General features: G+C 40.5%; 1 protein-coding gene and 1 long non-coding RNA gene across 2 annotated transcripts in view; one reads left to right on the forward strand and one right to left on the reverse strand.

The window, feature by feature from the left end:
- Nucleotides 1-507: 507 nt before the first annotated feature.
- On the reverse strand, nt 508-4,335 carry LOC120499792. The gene is made up of 3 exons (XR_005626966.1): nt 4,199-4,335; nt 2,756-2,990; nt 508-1,219 (listed from the first exon to the last, which is right to left on the reverse strand). It is a non-coding gene; the product is annotated as an uncharacterized LOC120499792 (long non-coding RNA).
- Nucleotides 4,064-17,084, forward strand: part of TBC1D15 (TBC1 domain family member 15) — a 35,017-nt gene continuing 21,996 nt past the window's right edge. Inside the window, exons 1-4 of the mRNA XM_039703899.1 lie at nt 4,064-4,153; nt 15,183-15,281; nt 15,523-15,597; nt 16,343-16,481. Of these exons, the coding sequence (XP_039559833.1) occupies nt 4,130-4,153; nt 15,183-15,281; nt 15,523-15,597; nt 16,343-16,481 (337 nt within the window). The 5' untranslated portion in view covers nt 4,064-4,129. The remainder of the gene's footprint in view (nt 4,154-15,182; nt 15,282-15,522; nt 15,598-16,342; nt 16,482-17,084) is intronic.

The following is a 17,084-nucleotide window of genomic DNA, read 5'->3' on the forward strand; positions in this document are numbered from 1 at the left end:
TCTCCATCATGAGTGCTTGTTCCTGCTTCCCTAGTGAAAACTGCTGGCTGGCTGATGCTGTGGATTTGAACTGGGTGGATATTGTGAGTGAGAACAGCAAGCAACAGGAAAAGCACAGCAAGATGACAGCAATTTGCATCTTTCTGCTTTGGGTGTTCTTAGGCCTTTCACTTGCAGTTCTAAGAAGTCAGCAACTCTATCCTACTATCTTCTTGTCACAGAATCACTGAATGGGTCAGGTTGGAAGGGACCACAGTGGGTCATCTGGTCCAGCCTCCCTGCTCAAGCAGATCATCCTAGAGTACATTACATGGAATTGTCCAGGCAGTTCTTCAGTATCTCCAGTAAGGGAGACACCACAGCCTCTCTTAAAAAAGGTGTATTTTCTAGTAGTGAGATTTTTGTTGTTGTTCAAGAAACTAAAAATCCAGAGCTTTTTAGAGTAAATGTAGTTCCTTCACAATTAGTCTTTCAAAGTCTGTCAAGTCTGTCAGCATGTCACTATATTAAGTGGTGAAGAGCAAGTGTACTAGGTACACCTATTGTTTTTCAGAAACTTAGTGATTTCAGCCTGTATGGGAAATTGAGTGATCTCTGAAGATTATGGTGGCAAATTAAGATCAAGAAGTAAAGATTGACTGCCCTCACGATAAAACAATTGCTCTGTTACTTTTCTGCTCTTTTCAGGAAATGTTGTTTGTTGCTATTATGATGTATATGTAGAAGTGATAGGGTTACAACTGTTTGTCTCCCGTGCTGCATTCCTGGCTCTGGCAATACCGGTGTGCCAATCGGCAAACAACAGATCAGTTTCTGTTTAGTCATCGCTGTCGGATGGCTTCCAGCTACCCTCTGTGGAGGCTGATGCAATCATGAATTTCTCCTTGCATGACAAATGCAGAGCATTCATGTTAGTATCTGCTCTGCTTCTTTTGTACTTAAAACCCCACAATTTTATGCCCCAATGAAAGAAGAAAGCTATTGTAAAATGATGGTCAGTTACACCAACCATAATGTTTTCTTATGTGACAACTCCTGTATGTTTTGGGTTGATTCATATTCTGGAATTGTATTGATACACAGATAAAAAAAGATCAAGTTCACAAATATGAACTCAGTGCCGTGCCTAAGGATATACAAAATGTGACACTGCAAATGCTTCAAGAAATCTTGTCATCAGCATACATACCTTCATGTCTTTCATCTCCATGCCTTCACACTGTAAATACAAATAAATGCTGCTGGGGTATGGCATTTCCTTCCTTTTAATTTTGGTCTGTGTATACTTAGTTTATCCCCATTCTTATCTAACCTTCTTGCAGAGGGTAGCTAAGCATGGAACAGTACTCTATCTGCGTGCTCTACTTGTTCAGGTTTGTGGGTTTTTTATGTTTTCTTTGAGAAACAGGGTAGAAAGTCTATCCTATCTTCATCTCTCATTTTCTGCTTTGAGGAGAAACAATTGGTAAGTAGAGAAGATTCTAAGTGGTCCCAGAGACTACATTTTCTGGCACATAAATTAGGCCAGAGTGCATAAGGAGCTCTGGCCTTGAGAGCAGATGGCACAATGCAGCTTTAATCCAGGTGCTTTAGTCCTCTTCTGCCCTTTAAATCATACTTACATGCTGCCTGCTCGCAGTGGCTGTGCTGTCCCCAGCCCCATCCGTGGGGTATTAGTCTGAGAAACCATAAGTGGTATGGTCCATAATTACATAAAGAGCAAACTAATAATAAAATGCACAGGGTGACTGTACACCAGGGGCTTTCTTGGTTGACCTGTATGGATGTAGGCAGGGACTGATTTCCCTCCTGCTCTCCTAATTGAGGAGTAGAATGGGAGGAATTTTTAAAAATCTTTTCCTCTTGCATGGGGAAAACAAGAGCATTTCACAGCTAAATCCTTGATGTTTCCTTTATTGTCTACAATACAGCTAATGCTGAGGAAGGGTACCTCTTGAAATACGAGGAACTTGAAAAGCCTAGTCTGCAGTTATCTGCTGGGTGCCTTGCTGCACCCAGAGTCCAGGACAGCACCCCATTTACCATCTCATTGTGGTCTGTGATAAACTGGAGTAGCCTAGAAAAATTGTGGGTTGCATCTCTCCATGCAAGGCTTGGAATACATCCATTTCCTATGAGGAGAAATAAAGATCAAAGGGAAAGATATTTTTGGTACTGTTTTTCTTTGTTCCTCTGCTGTGAGGTTGTTTGTACAAATTAAGCCTGTGATGGAAGGACTTGACAGAATCTGCACTTGTCTTGTGTGGGCCAGGTTTTCATGTGGCTGAGCATGTGGGCAGCTGACACTTCTGAATACAGGAAAGTATCTTGTAACTCTGCTGAAATAGCTGTGTGAACAACAACAATAGCAGCTGCTGCAGCTTTTGGCACAGCAGTAATAGCTATGCTTGCAGCTGTGACAGCAACAGAAGCCACGGGAAAGCCAGGAACACTCTGGCTGCATGCTCAGTGCTGGCTGGTGTGCTGTGACCACCTTTTATGTGACAGAAGTGTTAGAGCAGATGGTTAATTAAAATCCAACAGAGTGAGCCCCCAGGCTAAAGATACCCTCCTCCTCAGATTCCCATCTGTGTAGTGTGTGGAAGGTTGGACTTCAGCACAGAGCTACAGGCTGTCCCTTTGTTTTCTTTAGGGGCTCATGGAGGAGGGAGAGGGACCTGGTAGCACCATGTCTGCATCTGGAACTTGTTGTTGTGTATCATTCAGGTCTGTAAAGTGCAAAAATGTAACGCACCAATAATGGAGGCTGGGAAGCAGCTTTGCACAAAGGTATCTGAGTGTCAAAACGGTGCACAACAAATCAGTCACGAGCCAGAAAATAAGGCCGTCCTGGGCTCCATCAGGAAGAGCACTGCCAGCAAGCTGAGGGGTGATGATACTTTCTCAGCCCCCATGAGAGAGTCCTGGAATGCTGGGCCTAGTGCTGGATTCCCTGGTAGAATGGAGACACTGACATCCTGGAGTGAGACCTGTGAAGGGCAAGCAAAGGCAATTAGGAGACTGGACCATCTGTCATACAAAGAGATGCTGACAGATGTGAGACTGTTCAGTCTTGAGAAGGCTCAGAAGATCTTTTCAATGTCTAAAAATAGATTATGAGAGGAAATAAAGAAGGTAGAACTGGTCTCTTTAGTGGTATTCAATGATAAAATGGGCCCAAACTGAAATACAAGACATCTCATTTAAGCATAAGAAAACCTTTGGCATTCCAAAAGCAACCAAACACCAATGAAACAGCTTCACTGAGGAGGTTGAGGTGTATGTTCTTGGAGATTCTCAAACCTCAAACTTTATAAAGTCCTGAGCAATCATTTGTGATCTGCTCTGGGCAGGAGAGTTGGATTAGATGATCTCTAAAGATTCCTGCCAACTTCAACCTTTTAGCAGTCCTTTGATAGAGCAGCATGATAACAGAGAGTAATTTTGCTCCTCATCTCTATGTAACAATATACACATTGTTCTGCAATGATAATTTGCTAAAAAACAAGGGAGAAGGCCCAAGATGGATGTCTAGCAGATTGGTAAGTAGCCAGAAGATGGTCATATATATAAATATAGACGAATATATATATATATAAAATGGGGAAGGTTGGTCTGTGGCACCGAGAGTTCTCTGAAATATGCTGGCCTTCTTGACACTGAGGTAAGTGGTGACTGGCATGCTGAGAGCAGCACAAATGGGATTTATCTGTTAATTTTTTTACTCAGTTGACAGCTCCACGAAGGTCAGCTTGAGGAAAAAGCCTTTCACACAACTCGTGTGCAAATCTTACAAAGAACAGGCCAAGTCCAGCACTGAGCTGACTTGTCAGAAGCAGGACCTTTGGCAGTGAGTGAGTGGACGGTAACTGGCCTCAAAATGAATACTGGCATTTTATCGTGGGCCCTGCAGAAGGGTGAGAGTAGGTAGACGGGCAGGAGGAATTAGGCTGAGAGTCAATTAATTAAGAGAATTAGGTTTCGGGAACAGAAGAGCGCAGCCATCCCTCCCGCCCCGGCCCGGCCCCGCGCAGTGCGCGTGCGCGGCTCGCAGCAGTGACGCTGTTGTTGTGGCGCGGCGGGGAAGCACGTGAGGAGTGCGACGTCACCATAAACACTCGTGGGCAACATGGCGGCGCCGCCGAGCGGCAAGGTAACGGGGGCGGGCGGCGGGGCCGGCCTCTCCCGCCTCTCTCACCTTTCCCCCGGGGACACGCTGTGTGCGGCGCTGGGTCGCCCCCGCTGGCGGGAGTCGCGGGGAGGGGGAGCTGCCGAATGGCCGGGCGGGTGCCTTTTTCCCCGCCGCGCGGGTGTCGCCTCACGGGGCCGCCTCTCCGGGTACGTGCCGTCCCGGCCTCGGGCGGGCCGGGCCGGGCGCTGGCAGCGGCCTCGGGCGGGACTCGGGCCCTTCCCGCAGCTGGCGCTCCGCGGCAGCTGGGCTCCGGCTCCGGGGCTCCGGAGGCCGCTCCCGGGCGGGGCGGGCACCCGCGGCCGCGCTGGCGCTCAGCCTGGGGCAGGGAGCGCGGCTTGTGCCGTCTGCGTGTCCCCGTGTCCCCGAGGTGCTCAGGGACCGCAGCGGCCTTTCCCCCGGCCTGCCCGCTGCTGGTCTGTGGGAACCTGCCCCGGCGTGTGTACAAAGTCTTGTCGGTCCTATAGTTTAGTAATTTAAAAATTTTTGTACGCCGCGGATTCTTGCCGAGCGTTCCGGAGCGAGACATTATTGCTTGACAAGCGATTGAGCTCGCAGGAGGGGGAGGTACAAGCAACACCCACTGTTTCCCTCCGCCCCCACCAACAGATACGAATTGTGTCCGTATTGTTTCTTTGTAGAAATAGTTTTATTTCATGACTCTGTCTTCTGAAAGCGTTGCTTTGAAGTACGGTGTTCTCGAGCACGTGGGTCCTTTATTTAGGATTTAAAATCTCGGTGTGGTGTCTGATTGTGTGTAGTAGCCATGGTGAGTGTGTGATAGTCTGCGGTTTCACTTTTCCAGCATAGCACAGAAGACGATAGTTTCACTTCACGCTGGTCTCGGCGTAAGAGAACACACGTAATTAGCCACGTCTGCGCTTCCCGAGGGTGCTGAGGAGTGCCCTGAGCTGTAGCATGAAAATTCCGTTGAGGTCTTGAAAGCAGATCCGTTTCAAGCAGAATTGTTGGAGAAGGCAATTTGTGCCGCTCGAGTTTTGCAATTTCATTTTTATGTTCTTTACTGCTGTTGGGTGTGTAAATATAAAGACAGCCATACTGTCCTCCCAGCTGTTTCTAGCTGTGCACTTCCAGTTTTTATGTATACAGAGAAATCCCTTTTTTGGTTTTATCCATTTTAATATCAATACAGAAGTTTATTGGATGAGGGAAATATTTTAAGTTTTTAGATAAATACTTTAATATTTTAGATTTTCAGGTTATTTTTTGTTTTCCACTTAGGCTTTTATCAGGATGTTCTTCAGGATATCTCTCGTGAAAGCAGCTGTATTATGATGGCTTATATGAGAGGCTAGAATGATTGTGGATTAGTTGTTTGTAAATTTGCTGTGTATTCACTGTTCCTTTCCAAGAGCCATGTTTGCCTGAGATTAAATCTCTAAGACGTTGCAAAACTGTTTTTAGTTATGCCACGTCCACAATACTAATGCAACTTGCTAATGCAACTTGTAATTCAATAACATTCTTTGCCATTTCTCTTTTAACACAGAGGACAAATGACAGTTGTGTTTTCTCAGATTTCATGAAGTGGCTGGGCTGGTTTGACATTTCACTGCTCTCAGGAGCAGTTCCATTCTCTGTATTTCCCCACCTGTGTGTTGCACTGTGTTTCACTGCTCTGAGGAGCAGTTCCATCCTTCTCTGTATTTCCCCACCTGTGTGTTGCACTGTTGCTTTCTTGGATACTGTACTCGTTTGAGCTGTCACTGATTAGATCTAGCAAGCTGAAATGATACATAAAAATGTGCTTACTTTTGTCTGGTTTCGTTTTCTGTTGGGAGCACATTGGACCACAGATTGTTCCTGCAGGATTTTAGGACGACTAGTTTGGACACAAACTAGTGAAATTTCACTCCAGGTGGAATAAATGCAGTGTAGGTTGGTACAGACCCAGCATTCTCACTTCAGGCCTTTTGCATTTCAGTGTCTTTACAAGCTGTGGATGTCATAAGTTAACTCAGTGTTCCTTCTGGCTGGGCAGTTAGTTGTAATGGTGTGTTTCAGGTGGTAGCTTTCTGGAAGAGCATTAGTTTGTGAGGTGCTTTATTCTCATGTGGCAGATCTTATCACATGAAAGTAATGTATTTTAATGTATGTGCTTTTTTCTGCAAAATATTACACAAAGTGGTTCCCATGGAGCACGTGGCAGCGTATCCAGCAGCTGGGATAACCTGCATTATTTCAGCTTTCACAAAAACTTGTTTCAGCAAACCATAGAAGATTGTGGTTTCTATTGCATTTTTACCCTGCTTGCCTTTCTCTTCTCTATTGCAGGTTTTTGGGGGTTTGTTTTTTGTTTTGTTTATTTTTATTTGACAGTTTATTTCCCAGACATTATCAATATCAATAGATTCAGAATCCAGCTAATTCATGTAGTCTCTGATTTCTGCTCCATACAATAATGGGATATGAATTATAAATGTGGTTATCTCATGTACTGCTTGGACTTCTGTCCTGTGATTTTTTTTTTCTTGCTGGAACCTCTCTTGAGGTTCTTATCAGTGTTTTTCTCTATGAATAGTTTAGCTTGGTTTAGGAAAAGTTACTTCAGTTGAATTCTGGAGTCGTGACTCATTCTTTATAAATGACCATCTGCCCTAGAACAGTGTGAGCTTCAGTTTTTTGCCCTTTCTTAGAATTGCCAGTTTTTTCTGGAAGTAACTTGGTAATAAGGTCATTTGTTTTCAGAGCTTTTGACTTTATGCAAACAAGTATATTTATGTATTAACATATATTATACTTTATGAAAACAGGTACATTTTCTCTCTTTTTGTTGCTTAGCAAATAGTTTATTTTATTCAGAGAACCTACTCTAGATTCACCCTTATAGCAGAAAACAGTGTTAGAAAATGAGCGAAAAAGTTGTGTATGGGGAGAAGTACAAGCTTCAATTTCTGTCTGTCAGTGTACAGGTGATTATTGCAGCTGATCTAAAGACAGTAATGATACTTCTTTAATGTTCTTGGAGTTCAGAGTATCTTCAGCACGGGGGCTGTTAGATCTTTCTCAAGTTACCCATTGACACATGGGCTGTCAGACAAGTTATTTTTCACTTGCTTGTGCTCTTGCTCTTTGAGTTAAAGTTTCAGAATGTTAACTGGCCAAACATCTGAGCTTTATCTCTAAGCTCAGATGTCTGGCCAGTTCAGCAACTTAAAGTGTTCAAGCAGCACTGTAGCTATTACTAAATAGTAGTGGTGTTAGTGCTGTATGTTTGGGGAGGGGATTTGTGCTTGCAGTGAAAGGTTTTTATTGTTTTTTTTTTAATTAAATTTGGTATGTTAAAATTAGCTTTGCATCCTTCAGGTATTTTGTTGGCATAGATACAGTGAATTATTTTAGGTGTATATCTGTTCTGTGGGATAGGCAATGTCTTGCTCCACCTTCTGCTAGTTGAACATGAGTGCACAGAGGCTCCTGTACTATGCATTGTTGTGCCATTTTATTAAGCTTTTGATTTAAAGTATTTGTTATATCTTTTTCAGCCTTTATAATTTACTGTGAATGCAATCATAATTATTTTTGATTATACTGTACTTCGTGGATTTTCTTTGTGAACAGAAGACTATCTCTCTTGAATTTACTTAAGGCTTTATTATGCTTGAATGTAAAGCAGTTCAGTGATATTTGTGAAATTTCTGTATTTTCATTCTATTTTCTATTCATTAAGGATTTCTCTTTGCAGAAGTGCTTACAATAGGACCAGTGGGTTACTACCTGAAACTCTTGCTCTCAGTACCCTGAACAGACTTGTATTTTCACTGATAGCTGGTTGTTGTTGCATGAGTAGCAGAAATACCTTGCGGCTCAAGAAATCTTCAGAGCACATAAAACAGAGCTTGAAATATGTACTGTGGTCAAGTAGGAAACTTTTCTTATGCAGCTCCTGGTGTGGAGAGCTTTCTCATATTTGTCACAACATGAAAAACATTTGCTGGATTCTGTCCCTCTCCACCCTCCTCTACTTAGAAATTGAGTGTCTTTAAGATTAGCAGGTGTGAAATTCTACTTTCTTGGGAAAAAAGTTGAGCCACAGGCTCAGCAAACAAAAGGCATACAAGGTTCAACAAGGCCAAGTGCAAGGTCTGTAGGGCAAGCACAAGTACAGGCTTGGTGGAGAATGGATTGAGATGAGTTCAGGGAAGAAAAACTTGAGGGTGTTTGTGGGTGAAAAGCTCAGTATGACTCAACCTCTGACCTGCAGCTCAGAAAGCCACTGTGTTTTGGGCCAGCAGATCACAGGAGATGATTTTCCCCCTCTCCTGTGCCCTCAGAGGACACCATGTGGAGTACTGTGTGTCCACCTCTGGAGTCCCCACCATAGGCATAGATCCAGTGTAGCAAAGAGGGCTATGAAGATGGTCAGAGAGCTGGAGCACCTCTCCTATGAAGGAAGGGAGTAGGGGTTTTTCAGACTGGAGAAGAGAAGGCTCCAGGGACACCCTGGAGTACCTTCCAGTGTGTAAAGGGAGCTTACAAGAGAGCTGGAGAGGGATTGCTCCCAGAGGAATGTAGTGATAGGATAGGGAGCAATAGCCTTCCGCTGAAGAGGGAGCATAGGTTTACACTGGATACCAGGAAGAAGTTCTTTGCTCTGCGTGTGGTGAGACACTGAAACAGATTGCCCAGAGAGATTTTCTGCTCCTTGTCCCTGGAAGTGCTCAAGACCAGGCTGGATAGGGCTGTGAGTAACCTGGTCTAGTGGAATGTTGCTTGTCCATTGCAGGGGGCTTGCAGCTAGATGATCTTTAAGGACTCTTCCAACCCAAACCATTCTGTGATTTGTATTTTATTACAATTCAAATGCCAGCTATTGTAGTTTGTCTTCTCTGGAGCAGAAGATCATTTTGATCAAGTTAAATGTTGGCTTGATGCTTTGTGGAGCACTCAAATGTATTGGCACCTAGTTGTTGGAAACAGACTCTTGATGCAGTAGGTACTTCACTGTGCCCAGTGACACTAGTCAGCAGTGGATGTGTGAGTAAGCTTTGGGCAAAGATCAGCTATTCCAAAGAGGAAGATGGAAATTCAAGCAGTATAATGTAGAATTTTATATTGAGTTATATTTCTTTTTACTTAATACATAGTTCTAAACTAAGATGCTTTCTTTTGTGGGTGTAAGGTTACTTAGGCCAACCATTGTCTAAATTGAATTAATTTTATTGGCCTGTAATTGTTTCGTTACAGTGTTGCATTTTTTGTTCTGTTTCCTTTCCATCAAAATCTGAAAGTAAGGTGCTGTGCGGCTGCTATGTATGTTGTTGATGTTTGTGGACAGAGCCATTTTCCCTTAATTTGAAGTTTGCAGAGCATTCAGACTTTTCTACTCAGTCACTTTCTTATGAACATGCCTGCTTGCTGTTTCAGCTGTTGAATCCCTGGTGGGGTCCTTTACCTGATTCTGTAATATCAGGCAAAAAAATGAAGTAACTGCTATTGAAAAGTTGATAATGTCAGTATTTACACAGTACCATAGTTAGTTACCTGCTCCAGAGCAGTGGCAGATTGACTGTTAGAGCTTCAAACTGTGTCTGCTACGAGATGCCGAACGGCATCTTGGCAGGGCAGTGCTGGCCTCGAGCTGTACTCTGTGGCAGAAAAGGGGAGTGAGTGGAACACACTCTCCAAGAACACAGGGTGAGTATGAAGTGTCTGAAACAAGGGACAAACTAGCTGGGAAAGTTGCAGTGCTCCTCCTTTCTGTAAAGTATTCTGTGTTTGACAGGTTGTTTGTATGTGACAGACCTAGGAGCAGGAGATACAAACAATCAGTACACATGGTGACAGCTATTATTTAGGTGCTCATCACAGGCAGGGTGGAAAATACATGGGTGTGAGGATGCCACGACCATCCTGTTCTGTGGTAGCCCCAGATCTCCTTTTATTTGTTGTCTGTACTTCATTGTCTTAGGGTGCAATGTTGTCATCTTTCACTAGCGGGTAGCACAGGGCTGTAAATTGCTATCAAATGGCAAACATTCAATCACAAGGCTGTGCTTGTATTCTGTTGTATACTGTTGGTGGTGGTGTAGCATCCCAAAGGCCTTCTGCTCATACATGTTTTTAGCAATAAAAATACATTGCCTGTTTGCTGCTCAGTGTAAGCAGAACAATAGAAATATGGAGATATGCATTGTCCATGCTGTGTCCTTATGGTATTAAGAATGATAAGATTTATTTTTCAGATGTTACTGGGGCAATGGTGGGACTTCAGAAACCTATTTTTTGCTGGACACGGACTATAAATACTTGAAGAGTTTTCCAGAACCTTAACTAGCATATGCCATGACATGTAAACTGAGCCTACATCCTGCTGTTTCCATCTGTTTTTTTTAGTATTAAGAATGATATGATTTATTTCTCAGAAGATGTTACTGGGGCAATGGTGGACTTCAGAAACCTATTTTTTGCTGGACACGGACTATAAATACTTGAAGAGTTTTCCAGAACCTTAACTAGCATATGCCATGACATGTAAACTGAGCCTACATCCTGCTGTTTCCATCTGTTTTTTTTAATAGTAGGTGGGTAGGCAGCTATTGCTTTGTGCAGCTTTCCTGAATTTTCTCCTGTGGTTCCCTGTTTTTTTAGACCATCATTCAGATACGAGTTGGAATAGCTGTTGTTTCTGTGTGGTACAGTGCTTTCAATGACTGATCAGATGAATTGTGAATTTGCCTTTGACCTCTGTAGCACCCATGGAAAAAAAGAAACAGGTCAAAGTGGCTCACTAGCATTTGGAAACTTGCATCAACTTTTAGCTTTTGGTGGGAAACAGAAACAGACAGGCAATGGGTCTAGTTTTTATTCAATAGAACTGGACAAATAAATATGCTGTGAATTGTACTTGTACGCTGCCAGCACAGACTACTTGATAAGCAGGAAAGATTTATGAGAATAAGCTTCTTGGGTACATCTTATTTCAAACTTGAGACTTTAGGATTAATTGAAAGTAATGCTTAAATCATACTAAATTTTTTCCTACTGTCTCCATCATTTTCTTAGAAAAAAAAATTGCCAGCTGAATGCTTTTACAGTCTTAAGTTGCCTTAAGTAATGCTTATGATTTGAAGTATTCTAGGAACTTAAGGGATACCATGGATGGATAAATCTGTTCTGCACAGAACTAGCTTTAAGCTAGTAAAATGTCTGAAAATCTTTCAGTAATTCCAATGTACAGCCACAAGATATAATTAAAATTTATTTGAAATCAGGTTATTTTCTAAGTTGTTCAGCTCCTGTCACATAACATCTTCATTTGCTTTGGTTGTGTTGGTGTATGATTAACACTCTTTTTTTCATTTGTGTTTTTGTTGTGGAGCCAGCAGAGTCTGGCTTTCATGTAGGTAATAACATCTGAACCTGTGACATGTGCTTCTCTTTGGGCAGTTCAGTAGATGTTTGCAAACAGGTACAGAAGAAAACAGAACAATTGCAGTTTAACTCTTTAGTGAGGATTGTCATTGCTGGACAGCTCTTTTGGCCTCAAGCATCTGGGCAACACAAACGGCTTTTCTTCCCTGAGGTTCTGTTTCAGAGACCGGTGGATAGACTGTGCAGAACACAGAATTCTTATTAGCTGGATGGGTGGAAGGGCTGTAATACTGGGGTGAAGGATACTTTTGGGATTTTATTAAAATCCTAGGGACATGTCAACTTACCTAGTCACCTGTGGTATGCACTTATTAACATCAACTTGTCTTTTTTTTTTTTATAATGGGCTTATTGATTTTGTGTAGATTTAGGGGAAGAGTGATGGCTCTAATCATATGAAAAAACAAAAGATGGAGCTTGTCTCTACCTACTTCTCACCTTTGTAAAGGAGCCCATGACGAATATGTAAAATAATGAATAGTACAAAACCAAAGTGAGCCAGTAGTGTCTTTTCCTGTCTTGTAATACAAAAAGCATAATGGACTGACTGAACAGATAATATTCTTTAAAACTCCAGAATTCTTTCACATAGTGGGTAATGTAGAGGCCTTCCTAGTTCACTAAAGGCTGAAGATTGTCAGGATTTCGAGGAGGCTAGGTTGCTTTCCTATGCCAAGGGGGATGACAAGTAATACAGAAGCAGATTTGGGTTGGGTTTGGAGGGGTTATAGTTCCTTCAACTATAACCCCCAGCTAATGAGGGGGTGTCAGTCTCATTATCTTGCCCTGCCCCTGTCTAGTTCCTTCTAGTCTCTCCATATGTAGCAGGATCTCACTACGTAGCTGTTGCATGCAGACCTTACGCAAGTCCTCGGTATTTTACTGATGCTTCAGGTCATCCTCCAACATTTGCTGCCTTTTTGCATGTTCTGCAGTAACCTGCTGCTTAGGCAAGAGACAGTGTGTGAAGCCATTTCTTAGTTTTGAAATCTGTTTTCTTGAATGCTTAAGAGGTCCAAGTGTGCTGACTCACCAGGCGCTTCTGAGTGTTGGGCTGCCGAGGCCCTGAGCAAAAACCTTTGTAGGCCACATGGTGTGTGAGATTGAGCTACTAAGTATAGAGGAGTTGTCTACTGATGGGATGGGGTTTTATTCAAATATAACTATTGTATACTGTCTTTCAGTTGGATACTGTCCTTAGTACTGATTACTTGTACATGTAATTTAACATTACTTTTCATCTTTAAATTGATTTTGAATAGCTTGTCAGTGTTGCAGTACCAGAAAACAAAAATCTGTAAAAAACTGTGTTTTATTGTAAAGTACTGTAAGAATACCTAATAGTATTTTTGAATTTTCAGCTTGCTAAGAACGTTGTGTGAAATATAGCCACCCAATGTAGCTAATTTTCAGGTGCTACCACTACAGAATTACATTTCCAAACTCAGTTTGTTCAAATGCATTTATGGAGTTACTTTACAAGGTACTGCTGAATAGAGTGGCTCTGTATTTTGAAGAATTCAAGATGGTAACTCCCAAAATGTTTTGCAGAGGTATTAACTGTGGAAAAACATCTAGATACTCTTGTGTACAATCAATGTTATTTCTTTCTTCAAATTAGTTACAGTTACAGTTTACAGTTGGAAAAAGTAAATAATTAAATCACGCTTGTGATTGGAAAAGAAAAATCTCAGCAGCTTGGCCTTCTGGCCTTTCAAACCTGGAGAAGATTTTCTCTTAAATAACAGTATGAGGGGAATAAGATGACTTGTGACCAGTCCTTTGTTTTACAGACACCCTCTGAAGTTCTGAGCATGTGCTTTGTTTTTTTGGAGAGCATGGCACAGGGAGCTGAAGCTGTTACAAAGAGCAGTGTAAGGTTTTTCAGTTGCATGACAACTGTAGCATTAGAAGCACATTTTCTTTTCCCATGAAAGGAAGTGTTTGTCCTTCTGAGAGATTTATAGACAGAAGAATAATAAAAAGAGTTATTAGATGGCTTACCTTCTAGACTGAGAAGGTATACTTTATGATACTAACATTTTTGGTGGAAGTGCACTTCTACCAGTATAACTCTGATACAAGTAGATTTTTTTTTTTCTGGAGCAGCTGTCCAAGTGGTTGATGACTGATTAATATTTCTGAGTAGTTTTCATGATAGATCAGGTCCAAAGAGCTAGAAGGTAAAATTTAAATAAATGTTGCCTTGTTTGAACAGAACTTAATTTGAAAACAGAAAATTGGTAGAAATAGAGAGAGGATATTTTTGGATAGAAAAGAGAAAAAAGTGTAATAGGCAACAGGAAAGAAGACTTCCAATATTTGAAAGGCAATGATGTTAATAATCCTTCAAGCAGGAGATGTGCTAAGTGACCTTTAGAGATTTCTTCCAAGTGATATTTCTGTTTAACGAGGGCACTCCTGAAATTTCTTGCTTGTGTAAAAGGTAGAGAAATTGAAGCAAAACTAAAACAGAAAGGATGAGTTAAGTGAATTTTATGTCTCTTTTTAAGCCATGTTTTCACATCTGGCTAGTTAAGCTTACACACCTAACCTTTTGAAACAGACAGGCAAAACTAACCTTTTAGTTTACAGGCCTGACTACAAGTGAAGTGATTTTAGAAAGTGGATAAATGAGAAAAATAGCTCCTGATATCTTAGAACCAAAGAAATACATTATCTGTCTCTGATTAGTTAAAAAATTTCTACGCTTTTCCTTTAAAAATATGTTTCTTAAGGCCGTGTTTGCAGATTGGTGTGAAAATGAAAATGGTTCTGAAACAATTACTGTTACCATTTGATTTATTTCACTTTCACAAAATCGAAGAGACGTTTCACTCTTAGACCTGTGTAAAATAGGACCCATTTACAGTATTTATAGAGCTTTTAAGAGTATGTGTATGTAGCTTTGAAAAGCCTGCTAAATTTTGACAGCCAAGGGTTCTCTGATTTTCTTTTCTTTTTTTTTTTTTTTGAGAGCATGATCAGAATACTGTGAAGGGTTTTGCAAATGCTTAAATGCAAAAGTTATGTGGGCCATGTGCACTCCTACAAGCTCTTCTTATCCAACTGTTACATATTCTCCCTTTCAGATGGAATCTCTGCCACTGGCCCTGAATTTAATTTCAGGGTATAGTTTTTTATTTCTCTGGAGTTCATCTTTTTACAGTATTTGGTCCATTTTAAATTTAAATCAGTTTAATAATTTCAACATGCTTAATGGCAGGTGGCAGAAAGGCAGACTATATAAGAAAGCCTTTTAATGTTTTAAAAGCTGTATAGGCCTTTCACTGAACCTGTACCTGCTGATTTAAAAATAAGTAGGTATTGAATGCATTTTCTTGTGGTGTTTAATGAAGTAGTGCTAGTCAGTAAGTTGCTTAGGGAATAAGTTTGATCAGTTCCATTTCCTATTGTTTCTTGCTTTAGGTAAGTGAAAGACTTAGATTTTGGACTCTTTGTAACAAAATCCCTAACACAATAGAAGTGTTTGTTTCAACTTCCATCAGCGAGTTGATAATGAGTACCATAGGGGGATAAACAATTTTAAGGATTTTAAAACATTGTTTTCTAAATTTCATTACTCTTTTTTTTATAGGTTGTATATGAGCAAGAAGGAGTTTTTATTCACTCCTCCTGTGGAAAAAATGATGACCAGGACAGCTTAATAGCAGGAATACTGCGTGTCATAGAAAAGGTATTTGCATAATACAGTTACAGAACTTTTGTGTATTTGTTGGCAAAGCACATAACAAGTTTGGCAAATCTTAAATGCCTTTTTAAAGTGTAGGATTTTGTACATGAACAAACATCACATTGTGTTTGACACTGTCATCATTTATATGTATATGTAAGTTTTAACATAGTCACACCATGACTATATACGGCAATAAGTACTTTGCTGTGTAGTGTTGAATTTTTTGTGATTTGTATTGTAGGAAAATGAAGTGGTAGTAGACTGGAGACCACTGGATGAGACTTTGGATACTTCTAATATTCTCTGTGCTGGAAAGGTTTGTTTGTTAGTTTTCAGTGTTCTTCATTATGTTTCTCTAGAGATTTTATTTTGTGTTAACTAATGCATAAGTGATTTCATAACTAGAAGCAAAGCTTATTTATTATTGGTAATAATAGCTATATGTAGGAATCTTATTTATAGACAGGAGGCCAGTTCAGGTTATTAGAATACATGTGTAGGTTGACTGTATTTAGTTTTTACTTGGTTCACAAATAAAATAGTAGGGGACTAACTATGAATAGTAAAGACCAAATGAGTGTAAATATATCACAGTTACCAGTCCCTCTCAATCTGCTGTGTTGTAGTTTGGTGATTCACTCTTCTTAGTTAGACACGAAAGTGAGAGGTGCTGTTCTAATGCAAAATAAAAATAGAAGTCTGTGGGGGTTACAGCAGTGATATGTGGTATTTAATCAGTATTAGGAGGATGTGACTAAATGAAAAAGATTCAAGTTTTACACTTAAATGAATAATTTGTTATGTTCATAGTGTCTGCAAGAGAGGCAAAGATATTTTAGGATGTTGGAATTTACTAAGTAAAACCTCATAGTGTTAGTCATAAGTCCAAATTTCCTGTGTTGAACTGTATCTTTTACAGAAACGGTATGTTTCTGAGGATTTCAATACATTTTCTTTTAATCTATGAAATAAAGATGCTGATTCTTCATGTTGAATCTGAGAAACCAGGTCAATTTTCATGCCTTGTGTTTTTTGATAGTTGCTTTTGTTGTTTCTCTCAGGATTCCAGTTCTGTTGTGGAGTGGACTCAAACTCCGAAAGAAAAATGTTCCCGAGGAGCAGATCGTCCAAGTAGTTATGAAGCAGAATGGGACATGGTCAGCACAGTCTCTTTTAAGAAGAAACCTCATTCAAATGGAGGTACTTAAAAAAAATTAAAAGTGGAGGGCTTTTATGTGTATACAGTGTTTTCTTCCATGATGGTAATTTGTAGCAAAAGAATTGCCTTTAAGAATAGCCTTTTTGGAAGGCTGGGATTCATTTGTGGTAAGAGATGAATCTCTGGGTGTGGAAAAAATTTCACAAGTGGAATAGCTGTCATCTGCTTCATTTTTTTCCTTAAATTGGTAGAGAATTGTATTGAAAAAGAACATTAAATCTAACTTCCTGCTTCATCATTAGATGTAGTAGCAGTTTTATCTGTGCTGCACTTGAATTTTTTAAAACAAGTGGAATTCAAACTTGGTGTTTTGTTAGAAATGAAAATGGAAAAATAAGTGGGTTACTACTCAAATGTCTTTCCATACTGCAGCAGCAGGGGGAGATGGAATCTACAGTTATGACATAGACGGGTCTTTAATATGGAGGGTCTTTAATATAAAAAATACCTTTTTATGTGAGCAAAATAATTCTATAGCTACAATATTTTTGTTATAGTGTCTCAGTAGAGATGTTGAAAAACAAGTTGTGATTAAAGAACAGTGATTCTCAAGTAATCACTGATTTTTCTCTGATTCTCACATA

This window comes from Passer montanus, unplaced genomic scaffold (assembly GCF_014805655.1).
Source record: "Passer montanus isolate IOZ18808 unplaced genomic scaffold, ASM1480565v1 scaffold17, whole genome shotgun sequence".
NCBI classification, from domain to species: domain Eukaryota; kingdom Metazoa; phylum Chordata; class Aves; order Passeriformes; family Passeridae; genus Passer; species Passer montanus.